The sequence below is a fragment of the Sinohyriopsis cumingii genome, chromosome 7 (genome assembly GCF_028554795.1).
Source record: "Sinohyriopsis cumingii isolate HCF-2022 chromosome 7, ASM2855479v2, whole genome shotgun sequence".
Classification (NCBI taxonomy): Eukaryota; Metazoa; Mollusca; class Bivalvia; order Unionida; family Unionidae; genus Sinohyriopsis; species Sinohyriopsis cumingii.
In genome coordinates, this window is record NC_142967.1 from 57591906 (window position 1) to 57612634 (window position 20729).

Sequence of the window (20729 nt, forward strand, 5' to 3'; positions counted from 1 at the left end):
AAAGTGACTTTTAAGATCTTGTCTGAATATATTTTCAGACAACATCAGCTAAGTTGTTTTAAGTTAAACCCTAATTCTGCTACTCATGGACACAAACTAAAAGTTTAGAAGGGATGTAATTGCCATCTTGATTTACAGAGATATTATTTTACCAACCAAGTTGCCGACATGAGAAATAGTTTACCAGTATATGTAAACACCACAAAGGTGAAAACATTTCAAGGAAGACTAGATCAATACTGGAAAGACCATTCAATGAAAGACTTTAGTGTGGGGTAAACAGAATACAGAAACACTGGCAATACCATATTCTACCATACCGAGACAGATAAATCTGAGATAAACATAGAGGAGCAGCAAAGTTCCTGAATTAAAAGAAACCATACTCAATACTGAAAATGAAGAACCAATTTGGTTTTAGATCGTTTGCAGATAATTCAGCCCCCTCCCTAATCCCTGCCCATTTTGTAAATAAAATGTTTAGTTGCTTACTTGAATGTACTTGTGTGCAAAGCACTTTAGTTTCTAACTAAATATTATTTTGTTTGTTTGCTTTGCTTTCCATGATAAAACTTCATACGTGATGTAGTTTCATTGATAGATGGTGTGATAGAACTGGGCACTGTTTTAATGGAGTTCTAAAACAAATAACGAATACTAGATGACATAAATTGATTCATTTCTCTTTAGTACTATCTTTTGGCTGGGAGTGGTTAATGTGTTGGACTCATGACCAGAAGTGTGCTGGTTCAAATCTTACCATCGTCTACCTTGATGTGTCCCTGAGTAAGGCACATTACTCCAGTTGTCTTGGCACCAAATAGCCATTGTTGTTGTTGTGCCATAAAACACCAGTCCAAACCAATTACCAGCTTCAGGCCACTGTAAAATTGCCTATCCATTTGTTGACTGTATATTCAAAATTAGTGCCAGGTACATGATGTTAAAGATAGAAATATAGTTGAATAAAATTACAACAATTTCAGTCTAGCATTTTTTTTTATGACATGGATCCAGTTCCACAACCAGTTGCTGATTTTGTAATAAAATTTCTTTGCTATCACAGATTTGGATTTAAAACATTTGTATTATTTTGAAGTAGTTTTATTTTTCATACATTTGAGATGGTAATGTTTTGTAACTGTTTATAACCAATTCATAAGCCTATGTTTCAATACCACATTTGTTGGATTTTAATGGCAGATCAGGATATGATATTCAAGTTGGTGAAGCCATATATTGTTATTATTATATATTATTCTTTTATTATGACAATATTCTTATGTCTTATCTTGTCATGAGTAATGTAAAAGTTCTGTAGAACACTTTATATTAATATGTTTCAAATGACATAGGTGATAGTAATGGTTTACAACAATTATCCCTGCAAAATGTGCAAAAATCATAGTTGGATAGAGTTAAGCAGAAATATTACAGAAAGTTTGTTTACTGACTTTGCTGTAGGGATAAAGCAATCTATAGACATAAACTTGTTTTAGGTCCCTATAGGGCTGATACAAATAATTTTGAGTCTATAGTTGAATACTGTTGTATATATACATATATGTGTACCCAACTGTAACAGTATAAACCCATTTATGCCATCTGACTGCTAGTATATCGTAGCCCACAGATTTGTTTTTCATATGATTATGTGTGAACAGCTGATGAGCAGGATTATAGAGAGATGACATATTTTCATAAAAGGCTTTGGGTCAGCTAACTGTGTGTGTGTGTTTTGGATTTTTAATATAGATTAACAATTTTTCAGTCATAACGCTATGATGTCTGCAGTGTGTCAGTTTATAGTGATGTCTAGCGCTGGGCATCTTGCTGCAGACATGTAGCATGATGTCCCACCCAGTCACATCATCCTAACACCAGGCACACCAGTCGTAACACTAACCTCTCAGTGTTGGGCGCCAAGCAAGGCAGCTGCTAGTACCATTTTTTAAAAGTCTTTGGTATGACTCAGCTGGGGTTTGAACCGATGACCTCCTGCATCCGAGGTGGAATCTCTAACCACTAGACTTCTAGAGTGGTGATACAGCTGAAAGTATACTGTAAGATTTACTAAGGTTTCTTCATATGCTGTACAAAGCATTATTATGCAACCTTATATACCAGGATAGTGGAGTGGCAACATGTTTGCTATGAGCCTTTGCTCATTCAAGTTTGATTCTCAGTTCTGCATGTTCACTTTGTAAATACTTTTGAACAATGTTAATGATTAAAATATTTTCCTGTTATTATTTTAATAACTATCTGTGATAACTGGTATAAGAGTTAACCTTCATATTTCACAGTAATCATATAATGATAATGTTTTGATGTCACTTAGACACTATTAGCAATGGCTGTTCATGCATTGTGTTTTTCAAGCTTCATGAATTAATAATTTGTGCAAAATATGAAAGCTCACTTCTTAAGTAACATATTGTATATGGTTAAAATTGCAGAGAAGTTCTTGGTGCATAACTCTAGAAAAGAACTCCATGTACTTGTGGTTTTTTTGTGCCCTTGTATGCTTTGACAGTATTCATAGACATTGGATAAAAAACATGTATATAGTTTTTTATTTATATTTGTTCGAGATTTTTACTTTTAGAATTATAAGAATTAAATTGTATGCTTTACAGGATTTATGAAGCCATGAAGTAGAAAATCAATTACACACTAAACAACTGGCTGATTGGCTATAGCAAAAGGCTGTTTGTGCAGGTTATGTGTCAATGAATTTCAAATGTAAATAAACAAGTTGTGAGAGTATATATAAAACTAACCCATGAGAAAGAGATCGAACTTGGATGGCATATTAAATAATCAGTTTGAAACCTGACACTGGCATTTAGCAGAACAAGGTTTTTATTCACTTTGCGGTTGACACTTGATGAAATCTGATGATTTGGAAGGCAAATACAATGCCATTATGCATGCCCTATTTTTCTATTCAACCCCACTGTCTTTCTGGTAAAGGACTCCCTTCATATCATGTTATTAGGTTATGGCTCAGAACCTGAGGCAGATCTAATAATTAGTGCCAATAAACCACATGGACATTAGTCAAATCAGATGTAGAAATGAAAATTTCATAAAATTTTATGATAGTTAAAAAATAAATACTAACAAAATTTAGAAATACGTGTACTCAAGACATGGCAAAATAGGTGAAGGAGAGAATTTTGGGATGTTCTTGTACAATAATTGATATATTGATCATTGTTTTGTAAGATGTATTTTATGTTATTTTAACAATAGTTCAACCAGCATACATCTTCAGGATTGTTGAGCAGGAATACAGTTTTCAGTGTGTAGTACAATACAAGATGTTAGAGTCTTGTTATGTAATGCGTTTGTTTGGTTATTGTTATCTAGCAGATGATTGCCCACATTGTTGTTGCATGGATCAATTTTATCCTAAAATAAAATTTGAGATTAAAAGGATGGAATAACATAGATCTGAGCAGAGATATCAAAATAAAACATAACAATTTAATCAATTGCATAAACTAAATGAATTTGAAAATGACATTTGAATGATACACAATCTCTTAGAAATAGAATTACAAAATTTACAAGAAATGCAATTAGCTGTTTTGTTATACATGTACTGATAAAACAAATTTCATCATAGAATTGAGTGAATGATTGAACTCATTTCACTCAACATGCCTGCAAAAACTGGTTGCTTCTGGTCCACTCAATGTCAATGATGGTGACAGGTCAGAGTCACTGTATTCCTTTTCCTCTTCTCTCTATTTCTCCAGCTGCTTCGAGTCATCAACCATAGCTTGGTTGTCTGCTGTCTTTTCTCCCTGCATAGTCCAGACATGGAGACGTTTTCCCCCATTAAAATAAATACATAAATATTTATCAGGCTTTTTTTCTTTTGGGATTGAACAATAATTCCCACTCTTGTTATGTCAGATATTGTCTTGTCGTAATTCAACAGAGCAAAAGCTAATATGGGTCAGTTTGCAATTTGACGCTCAGATACAATGCCCTACTACCATGAAATTAATGTCTTCCCCTCTTCTTCCAAAATGGACTATGCCATAACTTAGACACAGTAAAGTGTACTATGCCCCCTGTGGGCTATAAGTAACTATTTGGACTATGAGTCAGTCATATATGCCAGTATCTTGATTAACAAGAATTCTCAACTTAGTTACACAAATGTATTAATGGATTTCATGCCTTGTCCAAACTACATTACTTGTTAACTAACAATTCATTGGCATAACATTTCTAGACATACAAAAATCAATTCCAAGCTTATACGGTTTGTATCATTTAAGACAGATAAATTTACACTTTCTCCTTATGAAATTGCTAGAATAGATATGAGTAAAATTAGACAATTCATGTCAAGGAAATATTGTATGTTGTGCTTAGAATACATAACATTCAAGACAATATATGCAAACAGTTAACTTCTGAACACAAGGAAAATTGATGTATGAATTTAAGATGAATAAATGCAGCAAATGATTACAAAATTTATCTGTGAACATATTTTATGCCATTGAGACAAACCTTGTGTTTTCTTACACTTGCTTTCTTTTCTCTGAAGCAGAATCTCTCAATGCCATGTCCTTCAACTTCCAGACAACTGTACCTTAGAAAGTTCTTAGTGAGATATGATACTTGCCATTTTTCCTCGGAATCTAAGGCTGCCCTTTCCACAGAAACACTTGGACTAATTTTGCTACGGAGAATACTTAAAACATTGAATTTCACCAGGAACCCCCCTCTCAGTTTAGCTTAGCCAATCATGATTAAGTTTATCTAACCACAGAAATTTAATACTACCACTACAGTTGGAATAATTCTCTCTATTCCAACTATATTAATAGTTAGTCTGTAAGAACTCATTTTATGACATTTATTTCCAAATGGCACAAATTTTCTCTGGATTGTCTCCCTTTTGTCATTTCTGACTTCATTTCCCACTAATTAACACCTGAGTTAACATTGCCTCTCTATTTGTTGGACCATTATCCCAGCAGATCTTAATTAAAAACCAATTATGCCCCAAACAAGGAAGGTTAATCCATCACAGGCAAGTGATTTATTGCAGGCCTAGCCCATACGACGTCAAAGTTATTGTTACACGCCACACTGACCATGACAAGATTGACTTCTTTTTTCATGCAGTAATATTTTTCTTCAAAATTCTCTCTGTTATGCAGGAGAAGGGACACAATGTTGTATTGTTATGGTTACTTACACCTGTTTAAAAAGCTGCCTTCAGGAAGTGTGAAAAATGGCTTCCAAAGATGTGAGATTACTAAATGAAAGAATGCTTCTGCAATAACTGAGTAAAAGGGTCTCAGAAGGTGGCTGTTTGAGATAGGTAATTTCTCACTAGAGGTTTGACATCTACTTTTCAAACCTGAGATAAATTTTAGTACTGCACTACACTCCTCATCTTCGCTGGCAAAGGTTCCAATGTGATAACCGTATCTTCATCTTGGAATATTGAGCAGGCATTTCTGTGCTTTGGGTCTGTGAATGTCATTGGTTGCAGCAGCAATCCAATCAAAATTAAATTGTTCAGATTTGAACACTATTCTTACAGGATCAAGACAAAGGGAGCAACAACTTGAATGGACTGATAAATAAGCAATTTTCCACTGCCGGTCCATGTTTGCATAAATACCTTTCACTCAAATAGTAATGGCTTGCCTCAGGTGCATAGTCATTTTTTTGATGTTAAACTTACAAAGTATCCATTTTAGGTCAATTGCCTCCACCATTTTTGGTCACTGTACAATGCACCATGCTATTGGTTAGTTGGCATTACATACTAAGGAAGGCAACTCATGAAATCCAGTATATGTCACTAGGACAAAGCATCAATATATCTGTTCGATCCACCTAGGTGTATTAGGGTTATCACATCGGAACCTTAGCTAGCGAAGATGTACACTCCTTGACTTGCTAGACGATGAAACCTTTTTAAAACAAATCCCTTTGGAACTGTGGAATTTGCTTATTTTCAAATGGATTCAATAAAGACAGAAATAATAGTTGTTTAATGACTTCATCACCAGTGATTATTTTGTTATACTATAAAACATATAAATACCATATATACTTCCTTAAAAGTCCAGAACAACTACAACCAACAGGGTCCATGTTATTTGTTCTATCAATTACTCCTAATAAATTGCATCAAACCAGAACTACAGGCATGTTATGCAATGGCAGATCTGGGTCTGTGCAGTTTGATTTTGTATTCAACTTATATACAAGCATGTATGGTAAAGAAAAACTGAAGGTACTTCAAAGTTATCCCTTTTGTGGACAGATGGCCATACATAAAAATTAGGCGCATATATACATGAAAGTTAGGAAAAGGTATTGTAACAGATGGCCTTATATATTAAGTGTTCTTTATATGCAGCTATCTGTCGAGGCAGGTTCAATGCACATCCATCTAAATGTTGGCTGAATAAGTCTTTTGTTGTGAATAGATCCTAGTGTTTTTGTCAGTTAAAATACAGTATTCTCAGAATATGATATTCCATACATAAAATTCAACATAACCGTAGATAAAATCTTTTCAGCAAGGTTTACAGTGATCTCCATAGGACTTGCATTGGACTGGTTTGGTAGTGAAAATCAAAAGAATAAGCTTGCACATTTTTTGTATACATTGTCATTATATATGTCCCTAGTTAATACCTTTTAGGAATGACTACATGCTTTGTATGTATATTTATATCTCATACATAATATAGCAAACATGTACAGAAAATCTGTTTGAGCATGAACTGAAAGCAGTGACTTGACTGATTATATAAAATTTATTATCAGCCCTGGAGATGGGCATGTGTGGGCTTTTTCTTCAAATGTAATTGATAATTCCAAATGAAAATTATCTAATAAAACTTGGTGCCATATTAACCCATGTATAATTCAGATACAGCTGTGAATAGCTTAGATTAGGAAAACTTGTTGTTGTATGATGCCCAGTCAGATTGAGTTCCATGTTGTTCACTTGATATTCAAGGCCAGATTAAGGCTTCGGGGAGCCCAGGGCACTTGAGATGGGTGGCCCTTATAGTTCTACAAATACACCCTGAAATCAGTCCTTAAACTGATCTTAATATGGGTATAATCATTATAGCTATATTAATCTAAGTATAAGACAGTGTAGACCTATATAAAATTTATTGAAACAAATGAAATTTTATCCATTCCAACCAGGGCAGCCCAGGGCAAGTGTCTCCTATGGCATACCCCCGCACCTTAATCTGGCCCAGTTGATATTATAAGTATAATAAACAGCGTGGACCCAGATTAGTCTGACTTGTCATGCCATGTCAGATCAAGTTCTATGCTGTTCAGTTGACATTGTAAGTAGAATGAATACCATTAACCTGTATTTTCCAGCTAGAACAATGGTTTCCAACTTGTGGGACAAGAACCCCTCTCAGGCTGTGGGGTTATTCCAAGAGATCCAAGAATTACAACTATTAGCATGTGGGGGTCCGCACAAGTTAAGAAGGGGTCCTTGTACTCAAAAAGGTTGAGAACCACTGAGCATTGTATGACAGTGTAGCCTGGTGCCCGTCTTTGTATCATGGTTCTTACTGTGTATTGTGGACCCAGATCTTCCTGCCAACTGCTCCGGTGGCCTGGTGGTTAGAGCATCTGCCTCGGATGCGGGAGGTCATGGGTTTGATCCCCAGCCGAGTCATACCGAAGACTTACAAAAATGGTACTAATAGCTGCCTTGCTTGGCGCTTAGCATTAAGAGGTTAGTGTTAGGACTGGTCGGCCTGGTGTCAGGATAATGTGACTGGGTGGGACATCATGCTACATGTCTGCGACGATGCCCCAGTGCTAGACATCAGTATAAACTGCCACACTGCAGACATGGTAGTGATATGACTGAAAAATTGTTAAAGCTATGTTAAAAATCCAAATTACACACACACACACACACACACACACACACACACACACACAGATCTTCCTGCCAGGATATTATGTAACAGCTTAGACTTTAAGGTCCAGATCTTCAATCTAGGATACTATGCAAAAGATTAGATTGGTTTCTGTTGTTAGTGTAGCAGTTTTTGTTGGGCAATCTGGACCCAGATCTATGAGCTATAACATTATGCAACAGCATTGGCTGGTTCTCTATATCTGTTTGTGTAACAGTTCTAATAATATAGAACAGCACAGACTTGATCTTAGTATTTGTTTGTGTTCTTTATGTGTAACAGTAATGACAGGGTACCAGTCAGACAGCAGCAGATCTATGTCCACTCTTGTCACAGTTAGATAAGCATTGTAATCCTTTAGGTAAATTCTGTCTAATCCAGGAGTCACCAGTCAGGTATTATATATATAATACATTGATCCAACAAATGTGATCTTGTTTAAGGTTTGTTTAGTGCAAGAAAATGTACTCTGAACCAGAAGTATCCAAAATTTGGCACATCAACAACATACATATAGAATCCTGTCAGATAAGATCATTATATAAGGTTCCATTCATACATACGATATTACATATTTATATGCATATGATAATAATAATAATAATAATAACTTTATTTAAAGAGGGTAACACAGTTATGAGGCGCTCGTACAAAGGAACATAAGGACATACTGTTGATAAAAATGGATTTTAGCTTTGTCCCCTGAGTGATCTTTAAACACAGATGATGACCGTATATACACTGATCCATCCCTATAGCCCCATTTCAGTAACCTCATTATCTTCCCTTCTTTCTGAGCTCTTTAGCATATGGAGGTTGCACTAGAAGCATTTCTGGTAGGTGTTGCCGCTGGTTGACATTCACTGATTGCAAAACAGAATGAAGTGAATGAAATTATATTTCTTGCCATGGGCAAACTTTTGAATTAATTTACACCCTAAAGAAATGCATGATAAAGTGTGTGTGTGTGTGTGTGTGTGATTTGGATTTTTAACGTAGCTTTAACAATTTTTCAGTTGAACCCAGCATGATAAAGTAATTAACGGATAATTGTTAGGCACAATGGATATGATCATATATTAAAGGGTATGTGTATAACCTGTGCAGATACTTGCAATTGAAATTTTTTTAAAATGTAGAAGAAGATAATTTGGGAATAATAAAATGGTTAATACACAATTCCTTGGCAAATCAACAACAATAACAACACAAACATTAAAAACAAAAAAAATACAGAATTACAATGATTATTTTCTAAATTATGCAAAACACTTAGAATGTGGATCTGATGATGAAATCCTTCTGCTAACCTTCTTAACCTTCCTTAATTAAACAAATCATTTACAAATAAAATAAATATTTTCCTATGTGTAATTTGTTTCCATTGCATTAAAAGCTTTATACTATCAAAAAATTCAGCAATGAATATTATTTAATGTGACAGTTTCCATCTGCATACGAAGATGGCATGCTTTCTCAAAATGGCATGTTTCATTCTTTTTTTCTGTTGTGCAGTTCAAACAGATCTGTATGCATCTGATTAAAAACTTCTTATGATTTTTTTCAATGAAAAAATTAAAAATAAGCAAAAATAATTTCTGTTGCTTATTTTATTTCCATTGCATTGCACGTTTGCATTGCATATTTTAGTCGTACTGATGTATAAACTACTAATCAGATTTCACTATAGCTGGACCATTTATCAAAGTTCTTTTATGAACGGTTAGCTGTATACTCTTTTATTTGTGGGCACTTCTCTGTCCTTTAGTTATGTTAAGCTATCGGCCTTTGAAATACCCCCCCTCCCCAGCCATCCAAAGATTTTAAAGGCATTAATGAGCTTCTGTGATTCCCTCATAGTGTCATCTTCGCTAGCCAAGGTAAAGATAACCCTGTAGATAGGGTTATCAGAACATTGGCTAGCAAAGATGCCATAGTGTAGGTGTTTGTTTTTCTGTAACAAATCAAAAAGAATTTGGAAGAAACAAAGTATTTATTATTCTTGTTCAGGGGTTGTTCATTACTATTTGCATTTTATTATTTTATGGTGGGGCGTACTCACAAGGTTCCTGGAGCGGGTCACTTTGTTTTCCTTCCCGGTATATTTCTTTATGTGATATATTTTCCTCCTGAGCAAACACTAGGTCTTGTGGCTGGTTTCTATATCATGGTCCATAAATTTTAGTGATCTTGACCAAGGATCAGTCTATTGTATTGTGTGTGTTATGTGTGTATGCCGTCTCACCTCTGTCTGTGTGGGTTCGAGTCTCGGATTCAGCCAATGTGGGTATGTGAGAAAGCTTGCCAGTAGCTTCTCGTGGTTCGGTGGTCCTTTCTGGGGTTTTCCCAGGTTAATCCTCCACCTTTAATACTGGCCACCATGTATAGCCTATTGTGTGCTGAAAAATAGCGTTAAACCCCACAACAACAACAACAACAGCAACTATTAAGTCAGGTCCCTAGTTGAAAGGTCTATGGCATAGCTCAGTAATATGTAACTTTGTGACCTCTTTTGGCCAGTTGTTATTTATGATTTGGTTTGATATACAGCATGTCTTCAGTATAAAGCCCTTCACTATTACACAGTTTCTGTTACAAGGCAAGCAGTGTTCATAAAGTGCTTGTAAATTATGTATCATTGACTTCATTATAAGACAGTCTCACAATAATGTCATATACTTTTTGGCTCCAATGGACAGTGTTATGATGATGGAATACTGGGGGCCTCAAGTGGCCAAGTGGTCTAAAGCGCTCAACATTACAGATCACTGCTCTCTCACCTCTGTCTGCATGGGTTCAATTCTTGGGCTTAGCCAGTGTGGGTATGTGAGAAATCTTGCTGGTGGCTTCTCATGGGTTGGTGGTTCTTTCCAGGGTTTTCCTGGGTTCTTCATCCACCATTTATACTGGCCATGATGTATAGCCTATCTTGTGCTGAAAAATGGCATTAAACCCTATAACAATGACAACAACAACAACAACAACTGAATACTGTATGTTTACATGGGCATCTGCATGAATCAAAGTGATGCCAGTAGGGTCAAGGGGACAAGGAAGCTCCAACAGTTGGATTTGGGTTGTTTAATATATTGGGTTTTGTTTAAGTCATATTTTAGGCTTGCAGCTATATACAGTATATACTGTACCCCACCCCCACCCCTGCAGATACCCATGTATGTGTAATGTGTTTCATTATAAGGCAAACTCACTATAACACTCTATACGCTATGACTCCCATGAATAGCGTTTTGATGATGGACTACTGTATGAATAGTGTACTTAAATGACAAAATCAAGCCTGCTGGTAAGGGGAGAGCTTAGATCTAAGTCTATCAGAGCTAGAGAAGGGTCTTCCCACAGATTTGAATCACCTGGCCAGACACTGGAACTCTTACAGGAATAGGGATTAGACCAAGTCCCCCCACCCCCTCCAGACTGTCAGTTCATCAACAATTAGTATAGTTCATGCAGTTTTGATTTCCTTTTCAGTTCTACCTCGTCCTCCACCACCTATTGTTGGAAAGGTGACACACTACAATTTGGAGTTATACTGGGATGAGACATTACGAAAAGCATATGAAGATGTTAATGTAAAGGAAGAGGGTCGAATACGAATCTGTCTTCAAGAACAAGACAAGCATGGAAACTGGGGAAATATATACAGGTAAGTCAGATGAGATTTTGAAAAGGCAGGAATATTTCAAGATCACCCAGGCTTCAAAGTTAAATAAAAACTCTCGGTAAACACAAGTTTACCTCTGGTTCAGGAATTAAAAACCAGGAATCAGTCTTCTGACAACAGTGTTGTTATAAGTAAGTCCTGTAAATTTACTAATTTTATGTAGTACCAATTTTTTTCCCTCACCTGCAGAAGCCTAGCTGGAACATAGGGGTCATTGTTCCAGTAGTGTTGTCATCATTGTGGCATAGCTGATTCACTTAATTCTTTTTACTCACTTAGTTTTTATGACACCCTTTTTTTAACCAGTCATGAAACATGTCATCTTTAATGGTACTACCACAGGTGAAGCAGGCCACAGGGACCTACTTTTCACACTCCAGTTGTTACATTAAGTTTATGCAGTTAGATCAGATTCTTTGACAAGGTTCAGTGCACACTCATGAATCTTGATTGGTATATTCATCTTGGAGGAAACTACTCACAAGAGACAAAGGTATACTGCATTTATCTACAAAATTCAGTGCTCACAGGGCATAAGGCCAACTGTGCTTCTGGTATGGCCCTGCATTTCTTGTCCATATCTCCATCTTTTGCCTGTTAATGAATACTTACTTGTTACCACTCTGGCTCCACCACTCTGGAGGCCAAAGTTTTAAAAAAAAGTCTGATTTTGATCAGACTTGGAATAATAGCTTATATCATCGAGATCTTGGAAGAGTTCAATAAATCATGAGATCCACACAGTGTGGAGGCCAAATTTCTGAAATGATTTCTGTCAGACTTGGAATATAAGCACATATCATCAAGATCCAGACAAATTCAGTAATGAACGAGATTACATTAATTTGGTGATCTGCATATGATTGGCTGAACTTGTTACCGCTCTGGAGGCCATAATTCCTGTCTGATTTTAATCAGACATGGGATTTGGACTATAATCATCAAGTCTGATAATGAAAAAGATCAGTGCATGTTAATTTGGTGCCAGAGTGGGTATGTGAGAAAGCTTGCCAGTAGCTTTTCATGGGTCGGTGGTTCTTTTCAGGGTTTTCCCTGGTTCTTCCTCCATCAATTATACTGGCCACCATGTATAGCCTATCTTGTGCTGAAAAATGGTGTTAAACCCTACAACAACAACAACAACAACAACAACAACATGTTAATTTGGTGATCTTCCATCCAATGGGCTGTCCTTATTAAGATCCTGGATGCTATATTTCCAATCCAATTTTGATCAAACGTGGAATATAGGCTTGTATTATCAAGATGTTTGGTCATGAGAGAGATCCACATATATTTATGAGAGGGATCTACATAAGAGATCTACATATATTTATGAGATAGATCTACATATATTTATGAGAGAGATCTATATATATTTATGAGAGAGATCCACATATATTTATGAGAGAGATCTGCATAAGAGATATACATATATTTATGAGAGATCCACATATATTTATGAGAGAGATCTACATAAATTTATGAGAGAGATCTACATATATTTAGAGATCTACATATATTTATGAGAGAGATCCACATATATTTAAATCGTTTATGTAAATTGCAATATGTCAAGTATTTGTTTGGCATTAATGATGATTTTTGAACACAGATTTATTCAGATTTCTGTTGGATACACAATTGAAAATAAATTAATTTATAATATGTAGAGCAAGCTGAGTTGCATGCAGATTCTTAATAAACAAGCAGTAGCATGTAGATTTTTCATGAGCAAGCTGTAGCATGCAAATTCCTAATGAGCAAGTTGTTGTTCTTGGGTTAATGCCATTTTTCAGAACAAGATAGGTGATGCTGTTGTTGTTGTTGTGGGGTTTAATGCCATTTTGCAGCACATGATAGGCTATACATGGCGGCCAGTAATGGTGAGCGCTTTAGACCACTCGGTTACACTGGGTGTAGCTGAACTGCTTTCAGACAGGACAGGGTCGTTGTATGTTCATCCTTGTCCGATAGGGCCAGGCCACTGACTCTTCCTGTTGTTGTGGAGATCTACAGACCATGTCACACATCATGAACAACTGTCCACTGACAAAGTTCTCTGGTGAACTACAGGCTCTTCGCCTTGCTGATGATGACACTGTTAAATGGCCAAGCACACACTGCACATGATAATATAATACATAATACATTGGGCCCCAAACGAGCAAGTAATAGCATGCAAATTCTTAATGAACAAGCAATACATACTAATTCTAACTGAGCAAGCAATGAAGTGTTTTATGGCACAGAAACACTAGTAGGTTATTTAGTGCTATGGCAATTGGAGTAAGTACCTTGCCAAACAACACACAACAGTAGCTAACTAGGCTGATTTGATGGTAGGATTCAAACACAGGTTTGGTCATGAGCTCAGTGTGCTAACCTCTTTGCAACTGCATCTCCCCTAAAATCAGTATGATATTAATTCTTAATGAGCAAGCATTGCCATGCTGATTCTTAGTGAGCAAGCAATACCATTAGAAAAGCACACTTGCTTGCTTAGTTTGGTGTTTTATGGCACAGCAACAAAAGTAGCTTATTTAGACAGTGAAGTGTCTTGCCAAAGGACACCACAGTAATTGACTGAGGTTGATCTGATTGTACACTTTTGAACTTGCACCCATTTGGTTGCAAGTTTGGCATGCTAACCACTTTGTCACTGCAGCTACCCAACAATCAATACCTTGCTGATTCCTTATGAGCAAGCAATACTTTGCTGATTCCTATTGATCAAGCAATACCCTGCTGATTCTTAATGATAAGCAATACCATGCTGATTCCCAATGCTCAAGCAATATCCTGATGATTCCCAATGCTCAAGCAATACCCTGCAGATTCCTAATGATCAAGCAATAACCTGCTGATTCCTAATGCTCAAGAAATACCATGCTGATCCCTAATGATGAAGCAATACCATGCTGATTCCTAATGATCAAGCAGTACCATGCTGATTCCTAATGCTCAAGCAATATCCTGCTGATTCCTAATGCTCAAGCAATACCATGCTGATTCCTAATGCTCAAGCAATATCCTGCTGATTCCTAATGCTCAAGCAATACCATGCTGATTCCTAATGCTCAAGCAATACCATGCTGATTCCTAATGATCAAGCAATAACCTGCTGATTCCTAATGCTCAAGCAATATCCTGCTGATTCCTAATGCTCAAGCAATACCATGCTGATTCCTAATGAGCAAGCAGTACCATGCTGATTCATAATGATCAAGCAATAACCTGCTGTTTCCTAATGATCAAGCAATATCCTGCTGATTCCTAATGCTCAAGCAATACCATGCTGATTCCTAATGCTCAAGCAATACCTTGCTGATTCCTAATGCTCAAGCAATACCATGCTGATTCCTAATGCTCAAGCAATACCATGCTGATTCCTAATGCTCAAGCAGTACCATGCTGATTCCTAACGATCAAGCAATAACCTGCTGATTCCTAATGCTCAAGCAATATCCTGCTGATTCCTAATGCTCAAGCAATACCATGCTGATTCCTAATGCTCAAGCAATACCATGCTGATTCCTAATGAGCAAGCAGTACCATGCTGATTCTTAATGATCAAGCAATACCATGCTGATTCCTAATGCTCAAGCAATACCATGCTGATTCCTAATGCTCAAGCAATACCATGCTGATTCTTAATGATCAAGCAATACCATGCTGATTCCTAATGATCAAGCAATATCCTGTTGATTCCTAATGCACAAGCAATACCATGCTGATTCCTAATGCTCAAGCAATACCTTGCTGATTCCTAATGCTCAAGCAGTAACCTGCTGATTCCTATTGATCAAGCAATACCTTGCTGATTCCTATTGATCAAGCAATACCATGCTGATTCCTAATGATCAAGCAATATCCTGCTGATTCCTAATGATAAGCAATAACCTGCTGATTCCTAATGATAAGCAATAACCTGCTGATTCCTAATAAGCAGGCAAAACCAAGCTGATTCCTAATTAGCAAGCAGCAGCCTGCTGATTCCTAATGAGCAGGCAAAACCATGCTGATTACTAATGAGTAGACAAAACCATGCTGATTCCTAATGAGCAAGCAAAACCATGCTAATTCCTTATAGGCAGACAAAACCATGCTAATTCCTTATAGGCAGGCAATACCATGCTGATTCCTAATGGGCAAGCAATACCCTTTTGATTCCTAATAACCAAGCGATACCATGCTAATTCTTAATGAGCAAGCAGTACCCTGTTGTTTCTTAATCAGGAAGCAATACCATGCAAATCCTTAGTAAGTTTCATTGAATCTATTCTGAAACTGGGTTAGAAAGTACCTAAGATCAAAATTTTGAGCAAATTAGGTTACAACTTTACCTCAGGGTACAATACGTTTTTGGGTCAATAGGAAAAAGAGCCAAGTCACTGTGGTGTGATATCACAAATGACATTACTTTGACACTTCCATTTCATTTCAATATTACACTTAAGATAATGTCAAAATGGGTTATTAAGGTCATGGTAAAATTTAATTGTTGGGGTTAATTTCAGGGCTTTGAATTTAATTTTTCCATACTCGCAAAATGCAAGTTAATTGTAGAAATTTGTGTTGAGATTCAAGCCATTTCACCTTTTGGAGTGTTATATTTTCCAATGGTACAAAGCCAGTTATAAGTAAAACTCCTTCAAGTACTTAAATACAGAAAAATATATATGCATGATCAATGAAGTTTGCTTTTGCTTTGATTCCTTGCTATGAAATGAGCTATTGAACATGTAGCCTATTACAGTAGCCATACATGTACCAACTGACAATGCATAGTGGACTAGTGCACAATGATTGTATTTTCAGTGGGAAAGCAGACTATCTCTTTCATGCAAATTCGTTTTATTCTAAACTAAGGAAATATTTGCCCATTTAGGGAAAATCTGTTCCCATGTCTCTTCATGACTTGCTTAACATGTATTGTTTTCTGGGTTTTCTTTTGGTGTTCGAAAGGCTAATTGCATATACTTTTATCCCGATGACATTCACCACTGCTATGTTCATGAGACTGATTGTTGGCAAACACTTGCATGGTCCAAAATTAAAGGTTTGGACATACATTTAAACCTGACTTCAGAAAAAATAAGCCATTCAACTGCATATGTAGTTCTATTTAAATTCAAAATGATGATAAAAATTTGATTTGAAACCAGTAGAATACCATTGTAATTTCCTTTTATTCCCCAACTCCTTAAATACAGTGTATGTAATAACAGTAGCTGGTATAAACAATGCAAGTACAAATAGGATTTTGCAAGTTGATTTTTATTTCGCTTGTGAAAAATGCATGTAGTGAGGAAAGTTTCAGTTTTATCACAGAACTGTGTGATTATGTGTGATTACAATTTTTAACATAGCTTTAACAATTTTTCAGACATAATGCTACGATGTCTGCATTGTGGCAGTTTATAGTGATGTCTAGCACTGGGGCATCAGGTCACAGACATGTAGCATGATGTCCCACCCAGTTACATTATCCTGACACCAGGCCGACCAGTCCTAACACAAACCTCTTAATGCTGAGCGCCTAGCGAGGCAGCTGTTAGTACCATTTTTATAAGTCTTTGGTATGACTCGGCCGGGGATTGAACCCGCAACCTCCTGCTTCCGTATCACAGAACTCTTACATGGATTGTTAGTGATAACAGTATGGAATGCTACAATGTCAATAGAGCACTGTACTGAACATGGCATAAGCATTAGTTTCTGATGGATTGTTATCATTCACTAATAAATCATAGAAACAAAATTCCAGTAAATCTTATTGTATGTGTTTTGGCTCTAATAAACAGTAACAAAAGAAAGAGTGAAAACAACAAGCTTTGAAAAAACATAACATAATTTATTTCCCTGGAAAAATACTGCAAAAATGAAGAAAAACAAGAACTTACAGTTTTAAGAATCAAACCCAAAAGTAATCCAAGAATAACCCACAAATAAAATTTTTGAAGTCCTAGTAATGAAATGTACTAATGAATTCAAGTTTGAGTCCTGACAAAAAATTCAAAATGGAAGGCGATGACGTATACTGTAGCCTTTTATATTATGGATGTGTCTACAGTTCTTTATCGATTCACAAACAATATTCTGGTGTTTGAATTTCCAAATAAAATTTAAAGAAATATCTATGTCCAAGAATTCTGTATGAGTACTCAAATGTTTCCAGGAAAAAGAATTAATCTTTTAGAATCCAAATAATTTGAATAAAAATTATAATATAACTCCAAACTGGTCACAACAAAATGAACACCTTATGTCTCAGTGTTTAGAAGCCAGACTGACTAATTTCTCTATAGACTAAGGTTATACAGTAACTTGAGATGCAAAACAGATTCCCGTAAGAGGGTCACATGATCACATTTTAGAATGGTTTAGAAGGTATCTACATGTCTAAGGTCATGTATTCCAGTACAACCTTAATTTCACTATCATCCACATATTAAAAACGAATTAGAAAAAAGAAGTTGTTTACTTGATTCTCAATCAAGGCCAGGAACTAGGTCATCAAAAGATACAAAATTTGGTGTTTGCGATTAAACAGTCAGGTCAGACTAATTTCTGGAAAATATCAAATTCCTAGTAAACAAAGTTACTATGCTTTGCCATGTAATGAAATTAAAAAAAATAAAAAGATTTTAAAACTTGCAAACATTTAAATTAAATTAAATATAAATTAAATCAAATATACATAACAATAACTAAAAATCTTTGGCACAAAATAATCAGGCAAGAATCATTCATCAGAGTAGTTCATTAGCCTCTTCACTGATTATAATCTATTGATTTGTTTTTAATCAGGAAATATAAAGACATTACTGGAAAATTTCTCAGACAAGATTTTCTCTTGGGAATGGGGAAGAAAGCATAATCTGTCCAGGATAAAAGATGGAAATAATTACCAGGAGAGCTATCATTGTCAATCATCTTGTCAGATCAAAAGGAATTAATCAACATCATCTAGACAGCTGATTAAAATTGACCCTTTTAATTAGTGTATCTGCCATCATATTATACACCAGTGGCTAAAATAACATTGTTCATTTCAGACCATTGGTAAAAAATAACAACACAGGCATAAAACTACCTTGCCCTGAGTTAGGGTAGGGGTAGGTGGAAAGAAAATTAGATCAAGACATATTCATGTCATATTCTTTCTTCAGCTGGAATAAAGACAAATGTCATTTTGTATTTATTATATAACTCTTTTAGACTTTCCAATATTTTCCACTGTCTTGTATAAATGGAATTAAAAACAAACTGAGGTTTGTGAAAGTTTGATTTGGTGTATTCAAGAATATAGTTGTTTAGATATGAGTGTGTGTGTGTATTAGGGTTATTAATATAGCTAATAACAATTTTAGTCATATCGCTATGATGTTTACAGTGGGCAGTTTATAATATTGTCTAGCACTGGGGCATCATGCCACAGACATATAGCATCATGTCCCACCCAGTCACATTATCCTGACACAAGGTTGACCAGTCCCAACACTAACCGCTCAATACTGAGCACCAAATGAGGCAGCTACTGCTACCATTTTTATAAGTCTTTGGTATGACTTGGCTGAGGCTCGAACCTGAAACCTCCTGTATCCATGGAGGACACTCTGACCACCAAAGTGATCAGACATGAGTAAACATGCCTATATTATTCCAGTTTGGTTTTGCAATATAGAAATATAATGAACATTGGTATCAGACTCCAGATCAGCTATGCAAAGTGAACTGGTATGTAATAAAAACAGTTATCTGCCAGTTCATAATGCAATGGCAGATTTAGATCTGTGTATATATTAAAGTTGGGTGTGAGTTATATACATGTGATACATTGGCAGATCTAGACCCTGTGTGTATATTAAAGTTAGGTGTGAGTTATATGGATACACATGTGATACAATGGCAGATCTAGTTCTGTGTATATATTGCCCATGGGTCTTGCAGTACTTTACCCTGAGGCCTTAACATAGCAGCTGTTGAGATCCCCACTCAATAACCATGGATCCACATACTGGATATGAAAAGACAAATTTATATATGCAGTTGATATTGACCCTGGGGTCCATTTCTACCAAAGGAACTTGACCCCAGGGTCATAACTTGCAATTTATTGAGATTCCACCTTGCAACAATATATACACTTAATTGAGCATGATAGGTAAATGTATATATGCATACCTACCGTAACAGATTCAGTTCCTTGGTCATACCATTGGAACCTTTTTTTGTCCCCACTCCTTATTTATATGCACTACAGCTGATAGTAGCTCATCCTACCGCACAAGAATCATAGCATGGAATTTTTGAGATCCCTGCCATAGAACCATGCATAAACTTACTGGGCATGAAAAGAGAAATCAATGACATCTGCCATTGGGGTAGTTTTTCCCTCAGGGACCTGACCTAGATTTGAGGATGAGGTCAACTTACATGCAATTTTGTTAACACTGAATATTACTGAATGATTTTGCATGAGTATATTTCTGTTTACAATGTTGAAGAGTGTTTTTTTTTTTCAAGCCATGTTACATTAGTGGGAATCAATACATTATAAGCAGTCACTTTTCTTCTATTACCACCAGCATCATCATTATCATCAAGTTTTTCATTTGTACTTATTTTCATTTGTACTTATTTTCAAAACACTTGATTGATTCATATTTTACTTGGCATGACTTTTGATGAAACTGAGACCAATCCATTCCACTACATGCATGTTTGTTCAATTTTCTTTGGTATCAAGATCACAGTCATAGAAAATTAGCTTATATTTCCTACCACCCATGATAGATTCTCATCATAATAGGTATGAATCATTATGAAGCAAAGACGGTTCATTCTGCATCACTCCAGCACACACTTTGACCTTGGGGTCAAGTTCTTAGTCATAAGTCATAGAAAATTTTCTTAAATTTCCCAAACTTGTTGATAAAATCTCATCATGAATGGTATGTATCATTATGAAGCTAAGAGTTCATTCTGTACCACTCTTGCTCACCCTTTGAGGATAAAAATCAAATCATATAGAAAATTGGCATTAAGGTTATGGTTGAATTTTTTTATTTGCTTTTATTTCC

At 35.9% G+C, this 20729-nt stretch overlaps 1 protein-coding gene across 2 annotated transcripts in view; it reads left to right on the plus strand.

Annotated features, from left to right (window-relative positions):
* Window positions 1–20729, plus strand: part of LOC149795324 (fibronectin type 3 and ankyrin repeat domains 1 protein-like) — a 166591-nt gene that overhangs the window by 51375 nt on the left and 94487 nt on the right. For both annotated transcript variants that reach the window (XM_089965091.1, XM_089965092.1), the window contains exon 2: window positions 11448–11622. In XM_089965091.1, the coding sequence (XP_089821217.1) occupies window positions 11448–11622 (175 nt within the window). The remainder of the gene's footprint in view (window positions 1–11447; window positions 11623–20729) is intronic.